A 9,789-nucleotide genomic window follows, 5' to 3' on the forward strand; every position below is an offset into this window, starting at 1 on the left:
ACTCTGTGGTCTTTGTCATTATAGAATAATTAGTTAAGAATAATTGTGTAATTTTTAGTTTTTGCGTGAAGCAGCTCTTTCTGGAGTTATGTTTAAGTTATTTTGCACACAATGGCATTAGGTTTAATTATATATTTTTATTTGTTTTAGGATTAAGTTAATGTTAAGAATCATGTTTTTTTTTGTTGTAGGTATTTATATTCAGCTGAAATGTTATTATTTTTTTAATACGGAACAATATTTGTAAGATATATTTTTTGTTTAATTGTAATTTATCTGTTCCTCGTGTATTCAGTTGTAAGTCAATTTGTAATTTTTATTTCTAAAATGTCACTAAAAATTGTACCAGAAAAGTACATTCCTTATTGTTTTGTCTATCGGGTTGTAAATTGCCCGAGATGTTATTACTTTCTTTAATTTAAAACAATTCAACTCTTCACTTCCTTCGCGGACGCATTTCACTTTATTGACCTATTATCCTCGTAGTTCGTGTAATAGATTAATTAATTATATAACATTTAAGATATGTACTTACGTAGTTGCATTCGATAATAGTCTTAGTATTTTCTATTATTCAAATATCAATTTTGTCGAGTACTGTGCCGCTGGCACGTAGCGCAATGTAATTCAGTAATTTATTGTATAATTTGCATGCTCATAATATGATTTAATAGTATTCATGCGACACATTTGTAAAAAAAAAGTGCAGTTTATTAAACTACACGCGAGACTTGCTGTCACCTTAAAATAACATTTCCTTATAATTGATAACAATTCGGAAATAGCTTCTACTCGATGTAACGAATTGTTATTTTATCGTTTCTATAATCGATTTAAAATATATTTTTTTAAATATTCTGTAAATATTACTATGTTAGTATCATATCGTATTCAATAAACCAAATCAATTATGAATATAAATATGTTATTAGGTGACAGCTAAGATTGTATAAAAAACAAGTAGGACTGTTTTTTTTATAAGTAATTCTATGAAAATTAAGTAACGTTAACAATGAGCAAATGTACATTATTACGCATTTATATTTTGTACTCAAGCATGAAACTATTGCATATGCGTTTAGTAAAGATATTATATAGTCTTGACAAAAACTTAGGCGCTCAGTATTCTTATTTATGATATATCTCGCAAGTCTGAGTAAGATTTTTTAAACATTTATTGTGCATGTCACGTGCACTCATTTACAAACGTATCAATTTTGCAGTGTATCTTACAAAAGCAACCTTGTCGTACCAGCGTCATTAGAATAATAGATAGGCACTTATATAGATGGAAAATAACCACTGTCCCTATGAATTCTATGTTGTATTTCTAAGAATACATATTTTAATGATTCACGTTTTGCCTATTCATGTATAATATACAAATTACAAAAAAAAAACAACTTCTTAATTTGTCTCGTTATTTTGTAAATTCACCCATTAGTGTCATCGTTAATTTAATTTTCCATACGCGAAGAAGAGGTAACGTCATTTCCTTAAATGTTGGTGTCTGTGTTACTGTTTTGAGTTGCTTGAGTGATATATATCATTTCATCTGAGTCTGGTGGACGTTGTAGCGTCAGACTAAATATAAATTGTACTTGATCAAGAATACCGTTTTTGATTTTATTATTGTCGTTTGATGTCTACTTGAATGGTTTGTTGTTTATTTAAATATATTTTTTACATGATTTATTCGTATTTTAGGGAACAACAATTGACTAACTAAGAGATAGAACGGCTGTGTAAATTATTGAGACTTCTTCAATCTAAGTGGTAAATATAAAAGAAAAATGGGTAAACAAAACAGCAAACTTAAACCTGAAGTCTTAGAGGATCTGAAGCAAAACACTGAATTTTCAGGTATTCATTTATTCATAATCAACGGTTGACACAAATTAAATTATAATACAAATATAACTAATTATAATATTATTATTTATGTGATTGAAGATGCCGAGATACAAGAATGGTATAAAGGATTTTTAAAGGATTGTCCAAGTGGACATTTATCAGTAGAGGAGTTTAAAAAAATATATGGGAATTTTTTCCCCTATGGAGATGCTAGTAAGGTATGATAATCAAACAAAAAAAAAACATTGTTCCTATAATGTAGCAGGAAGTACCGCCTAAGCGGAAGTGGTTATTTCGATCCCGACCGGTCTCATAGCTAAGTTCGAACGGAACAGCCTATTATCGTAACTTAAACACAAGTTAAACGCATCGTTTTAAGGGATCTATAGCTATAATACCTTATTAACTTATAGGTTATTTTACATACTAAACTTTAAACGCTTTTATTATGAATTTACTGAAGAGACACAATTAAAGAAGATCCGATTTGAAAGGCAAAGATTTAATGATAATACTACTTGTACCGGAATAAAGAATTTGTATTTGACTTTGTTTTTTTGTACAGTTTGCAGAACACGTGTTTCGGACATTTGATGCTAATGGCGATGGTACTATAGATTTCCGGGAGTTTCTTTGCGCTCTCAGCGTCACATCTCGCGGTAAACTCGAACAGAAATTGAAATGGGCCTTCTCGATGTACGACCTCGATGGAAACGGGTACATTTCGCGACAAGAGATGCTGGAAATTGTTACCGTAAGATCACTTATATATATTTTCTTCTATTTATTAGGATATAGATATATGTTGACCAGTCGAAAAAACTATTTTTTAATGGAATAATTTAATAATTCTAGGCAATTTACAAGATGGTCGGCTCTGTCATGAAAATGCCCGAAGACGAATCGACGCCCGAGAAGCGAACGGATAAAATATTCCGTCAGATGGACCGGAACAAAGACGGCAAGCTGTCTCTCGAAGAGTTTATCGAGGGTGCTAAGAGCGACCCGTCTATTGTTCGGCTGTTGCAGTGTGACCCTCAGTCTCAGTGATACCTCAGATACTAATCGGCTACAGCAAGCGTTCAAGAACCACTTATCTATATCCAATTTAGAAACCTAATTTGTATATTATCACACTTGTATAATGCTTATAAGAGCTAGTGCGCGCTGCAAAGCGCTATTGCACGAGAAATCTATAGATTGTCCCGTTGCTTAGCTCTTGTTGAATTCTTCCACTTTCTTTTTATACAGCCTTCTATCCATATCTTATCTATTTAACGTGCCGTTGTGACTCTACGTTACGACGCAGAGTTCAGTGATTTGGACTTACGCAAAAGCAGCTCTTCGCCAGGGCTTTATTAGGGTATAAGCTTACAGTATTGTATTCTATATTTTTTGGGGATTATAATATGTTTAGTGTCTACACAGACGTGAAAATAATTGAATGAGCAAACGTGTTTTATTCGCTTATTAGACTTATAATTGATTAAGTCCATTGCATTGATAATTTCATGGGATCCTATGAATTTATGCTTTAGTTTAAAATAAATGCTTGCTTTTGCGTTATTCCTAAATCGCCGTATGTAAGTTATTAATGAATATAATATTTATAATTAAGAGTTGTTGAGCGGATTTTTGCGTCCGCGTGTACTGGACATAACTAATAATAACTTATTCATATAAGGGCAGAATGGTATTCGTACAATATTCTTCCCAATATAAATGGAACGTAGCACTTGGGACAGGGCTGTGAAGTTAACTTCGTTGGAAGCATCACATCAATTTTAGAGTTAAGGTGACATGACATGTCTAGGAAGAGATTCGAGTTGAGCCCAATTATCTCAAACAAATTACACATCGAAATAAATCCTTCATATATCACATATATGTATAATTGTTTGTACAATTATTATTATTATTATTATTTATATTTTTTTTTATTTCCGGCAACTACTGGAATGGTTGCTTTTTTTGATGTTATTATTTATATACATCAAGTAATTTTATATGAAAAAAAAGAATTAAAAAAAATGTAAAAAAAAAATTAAACAGCTACATGTATATCAAATACTGATAATTATCAAAATTAAATTATTCTAAATCATACATAATTTCTTCGATGTGGCTTGTAATGAAATATTTATATTAGATTATATCTATGTATAAACATATAACAAAGATCTGATTTAGCCTTTACTTGGAACGGATTATCATATTAATATACAATAAATATGTTAGTGACTTTAATAATTAATTCTAAAAACCGTCATTTTATAATTAAGATACATATATGTGTAGCTAGGTTTATTATGTAGACGCAGGAATATTAATTTATCAATATACACGTTATGGTATATGGCGAGAGCGAAGATTTGTATACAAAATAACATACAGTCAGTCTGTTCAGAGATTATTCAAATGCGACTGATTTCGGTAAGCCTGATGTGCATATTACTGCAATTCCATTTGGATATCTTGACAATGTGTCATTGAGCCCTTTTTGACCACTATACTCATGACTTATACATTTTTACGAATTCAATATAGAATTCGGTGCCTTCCTAGTAAGACTCCTTTTGTCCCGAGTACCCACTAGTCTTACATATTCGACGCCATCTCGACTATTCGAATAATGTGTCTTCCTAAATCAAGAAAAATATTTTAAAATACACCGTATACTTAAATAATTTTCATTTACATAATATTGTAATATGGACGTCGTACCTTGACTACGCCAAGAGATGGCGCTGCTTCCAAAAATGATTCATTATTTTCACAGATGAAATATATTATATATTAATCTGTTTAAATTGTTTCTTTTTTAATTCCGGTGTAAATTCAGGTTGATAAAAAGGTTAATTAAATTCGTCATTATATTGTTTATTCTTGATAGTAAGTATTTTGCAGCTCTAGTTTGTTCATGGGTACCTCGAATGTCTTGTTTAGGTATTAAAATTGTCAGGTCGGTCGATTTAATTTGCACAACGCCAACGTTATACGCAACAAGCAGATATATTTTTTAATAAAACCAATTTTGGCGACATAGTTATGAATTTCCCTGATATTATTAAGGTTTAGTTTTTAATAAAAAATGTTCTAAACTTAATTATAGTCGAGTCAATCTAAGTATTATTCAATTACTTTATTTTATTTAAAACGGTTTGTGGAAATTATATATAATATATTATGGTTAGTGTATATTTGCTAATAATTAGGAGTCGACAATCATGCAGATCGGAAGCTTAGTCGGTACAGATGGACAAGTTCATCGAGTCACGCAGGTGACAGTGGTTTGCAGTAAAAGTAAAGTATGAAAACACAAAGACTAAATGAAATATAAAATTAATTATAAGTGATTATCTGTAGTATATAAAGAATTGTTAAATTGTGTATTATTAATAGTCTCATTAGAATACAAGTCCATACTCCAAAAGCCCATGCCTTATTATGCAACCAAGTGGTTGATTACAACTTATGAAACGTATAATATCATAGAGTATCACAACATTTTAATCGATTAGGTTATTATTAACATTTACATAAATTAGTCAAATGTAATATAAGACTTACTTATATCGCTACAGTATCGCAGTTCTGCCGAGGTAAATCAATTCTAAAAATTAGGTGTTCACCTAGATATCGTGTTGTTTCTGTAGATATTCTCAGGATACAATTAGTTTCTACGTACGTGGTTATATATAATTAGTAGATACCTACATTATGATCAGATTGAATATTATTGATATGAATTATTAGAATAAAAGACACCGTTACAATATATGTAATTCGATTCATGCTTACGTTGCAACTTGTCGACTCAAACATTACTCATTATTTCATTTTTTTTTTTTAATTTGACTATTAAGTTTAGTCCTGATCTTAATTTAATGCGTTTTTTGAGATTTTATGTAATTTTTTTTAGAGAATCTTTTTGTTTTTTTTATTTTAGGAACGTATTTTAGCGGATACGTTTCATTTAATAATTTTATTTTTAATTGAATATATTCCAATAATATATTTATTTTCATATTTTAACAGTATTATTAAAAACTTTTATTTGTTTTTGAAAAAGTAATGAACCATTTTTGTTTATTTATATGTATTTTTCGCAATCATTGTTTTTATCAAATATTTGTAGGTCTATATATGTATAATTAATGGTTTATAACATTAATGTTTCTCATTTTATTAACATTTTAATTAAAAGCACAATTTTCCCTCGCACAATAACAATGTTTGTATTCATTTAATTATATTTAAAATAAATTTCATTTACTTTAGTAGTTCTGTGGCAATTGCAACGCTAACTTTTGGGTAATCGGGATACTTAAATACTTCTCAAATGAGCCGAAGTAATTGAAGATTAAAAGTTAAAAGGATACGTTTTATAGTAAATAACTATGATAGTTAATTTAAGCGTAAAATCTAGAAATATATCATATTATATTATTGTAAAAAAATTTGTTGATTGATACTATTTTTTTACATAAGTAATGGCCATATAGCGATTAAATTCAACAAATCTACGAATTTTTTGTAATATTTATACATGTTAAGAACTCGATGCCTATTTTGTTCGTATTAAACCGAGTAATGTAATCGCACCAACGACAAGTATCCACCGTGGATTCGTTGACTAAATATGGGACTTATGATACCGTGTTACCAGTTCGAATATTGTCAATGTTTAAAAATATTTTGCCCGTACGATACATTAGAATTTTTAACAGGTGACTGCTGAGATAGCAAATACCGCATTACAATAGGATTTATAACGGTAACAATCTTGAAATTAGGATTAATATTTTACAAATTTACTTTTTATGGTAATAATCGTTAAATAAATGCCATTCTTCGATTTAAATATAAGGTCTATATTTGTCTGTTTTATTTACGATATAATATACTTAATAACGAAAAGAATTCTTAAGTAGAATAATCACTATAAATTCTAACAGTATGTATAACATTGATTGATGTGGATTGTATTACTCTTGAATAACAAAATGATTAGTTATACTTTAAAGAATGTTCTAGAAACTTCACGGTTTTAGAAACTTGTCGCCTTAGTCTCCCTAAGGTTTAAAATTGACTTTGGGCACTTACCTCCTGGTGCTTAAGATAATATACGTATTGGAATTATATCACAAGGGCTCTATTCGCATTATTTGCAATAATAATAACAACCAGCCTATTAAGTCAATATGATTTTTTGTGGAAACTACCTATTCTGAAAACTTGACCTTCTCCAAAATGTAGTTTCGTCCGGATTGAAGTTGACTTGACACGGCGCGAATATATAATCGTATTTGATCTGGTGGCACCCCACCTACGGGCTGAAGAAAGCCGAAAACGTGATAGGGATTTATATAGATGAGTCTAAGTGATTGTGGACGCTACGTTAGGTGTTCATTATTTATATGACAAATTCTAAAGACAAAGCAATAAATGCTATTTCAATGTATAATGTGATTTAGTACTTTGATCTGTGTAATTTTAGTGATGATAGAACTTCATCACATAAATCTTCGTAGCATCACTATTGGTGCGATTCGATTGATTTATTTGTGCAAATACGAGTAGTACAAAAGGATTCAGAGACTGTAATTGTTAATGGATGTAGTTGAAGTGCTCTTGCAAAGAGAATAGATAAATATAAATTAAAACACATTATTTTATGTACGCGGCTACCAGATTAATCGCAATGATTATTTGGTTGTTAGAATTAAAATGGCGTTGAATGTTAAATACTTTCGAAACTTCTGCAATAAACCTACTAAATTCACATCAGTGTTGTAATGTAAAAGAGAGAAATATTTTTAATAGATAATTTTAAACGCATATCGATTGTTAGATGTTCGAAAAATTTTATGGAATTTAATCTTCCGACTACGACTTTCGTGTTTGATAAGTACTTCCTTCTCGATGTTAAAGACATTAGTGTTCTTATTCAAAATAAAAAAAAATCAAAAATCATTTGCGTATTTATAATATGTCTCAATGTTATATTTAAGTAAACTAGTATTTAACATTTTAAATTAAAAAACAATGTACCTAATCAATTCTCCTTACAACTTTCATTAATTGTTTACAAATGTTTTAGCTTATTCTAAAAATAATCTTTCAAAATTCCCATTGTTGAGTTAAATAATAATAGGGAGTGTAAACTGTCCGGCATGACAACTGTGGCGCACACTGCACAGGTCCTATTCTCGGTCGAAGCGGCAACGTCGCACACCCCTGTTGCGAACGACTTGCATCTTTTCTTGAGTCCGTAAATATAAATTACTTTAAATCTATGCAACGATGTATTATACTCAATAAAATTCTTGAATTAGAAATACAATAAACTTGAAAACTTCGAGCAAAATAAATGAAACTAATACATAAATATTTTACATTTTTTATTTTTTTAGGTTTCTTTACGGTCTTCCAGTATATTAAGCGGTAGTGAACTAACTTAATGCTCTTTACTACAACGTATACTTCAATCGGTTTCAAGAAACGGTTCTATAGCACCACACTAGTTCTAGATTATTTTTAAACTTGACTAAAGCAACGGCTTCGATTATTTGTTCTCATTTGTCACATCTATTATACGGTATTTATAGTCTCATATATTGTAAACGTGCTACTTTAACTTTACCTTATACCTTCTACTTCTTAATATGGTACACATTTTCCCTTAACACGTAGTTAGAGAAGAATTCGCCTCCCCACATGCTTCTAACGCCTCTTTGAAATTTTACATTTTAATATAATTAATCACATATAAAATCTATGGTGCATAAATGTTCTATGAGATTAAAAATACTTAAGTAATTTAATAATCTGTAATTATTTTTTGTAAGTATCAATAACTATTTAGTTAGCTTTATAATATCTTATTATAATTTAATAAAGGGTGCTATTGATTTGAGTAAGCCATTTACGCAGCGATACATTTGATAAAAACGACGGTAGACAATTATCAATTGTATCCCTAGATTTGTATATCATTTATCAATAAATTTGCAATTGGAATTTAAAATATTGTAAATATTGTATTCTGGTGTTGTAAATTTTGTTAATGTTATAAAAATAAATTCATAATTGAAGAAAATCAAATGTGTTGCTACGTCGAACGGTTGTATTTTGTGCCCCACTTTATGTGAAGAACTCGTCGTATGATGGCCCTTTAACCTATGCACAGGAAGCGTTCGCTTTCTTAGAAAAAATACGAAAAAAAAACTTCAGACTGGACGTTACTGAGTTACTTATGAAATATTTATTATAAAAAAACTTACATCACAAATAGTTTGAGAACTATTACAATGTTGCGTGCAACATATCATTTAGCTTATATCTAAACTTGCTCTCGGTGTCATTAATGGTATCTAAGGCCAGCTTAGTAATATTTCAATGTACTCTTTGGCCACCCGTCGTGAAACCTATTGTCACTAAATAATAGCACCCTAATCCTAAATGTTTCAGACAATTATCGTATGTCAGATAAAAATTACAATTATTATAAATGTTTGGCTCAAAGATATGATGTCATATAATTATTCTGTGTAGTCAATTTGTAATTCCTTAAATTTAATTTAATATTGATCTAGTTCTGATACTGTTTTAGATTAAAATTAATATATCTATTTATTAAATCTTTCTTCTCTCAGACGTCTTTTATTATAACCCTAAAATTATATAAAGCGTAGTTGTTAATCGACTCAACAGAGTGTTACTTTTAATTCAAAGCAAAATTTAGTTACGAGTTTTGCTATTTTTTTAGAAGTAATAAATCAATATTTTCAATCATTCAATACACATAGTACATAAATAAACTGAAAGTGTGTTTCTTTTCACGTTTTAATGATACCATTGACGTCATAGCATCTTATGTATGTTTATTTGTGCGAATGATACGATAGATGAGAATTATTATGATTCAATCAT

General features: G+C 29.5%; 1 protein-coding gene across 1 annotated transcript in view; it reads left to right on the forward strand.

Annotated features, from left to right (window-relative positions):
• The window catches only part of LOC125075773 (neurocalcin homolog), a 76,869-nt gene extending 72,285 nt beyond the window's left edge, over positions 1-4,584 (forward strand). The window contains exons 2-5 of the mRNA XM_047687512.1: positions 1,708-1,863; positions 1,954-2,072; positions 2,420-2,608; positions 2,710-4,584. Of these exons, the coding sequence (XP_047543468.1) occupies positions 1,794-1,863; positions 1,954-2,072; positions 2,420-2,608; positions 2,710-2,904 (573 nt within the window). The 5' untranslated portion in view covers positions 1,708-1,793 and the 3' untranslated portion in view covers positions 2,905-4,584. The remainder of the gene's footprint in view (positions 1-1,707; positions 1,864-1,953; positions 2,073-2,419; positions 2,609-2,709) is intronic.
• The last annotated feature ends 5,205 nt before the right edge of the window (positions 4,585-9,789 follow it).

This window comes from Vanessa atalanta, chromosome Z (genome assembly GCF_905147765.1).
Source record: "Vanessa atalanta chromosome Z, ilVanAtal1.2, whole genome shotgun sequence".
NCBI classification, from domain to species: domain Eukaryota; kingdom Metazoa; phylum Arthropoda; class Insecta; order Lepidoptera; family Nymphalidae; genus Vanessa; species Vanessa atalanta.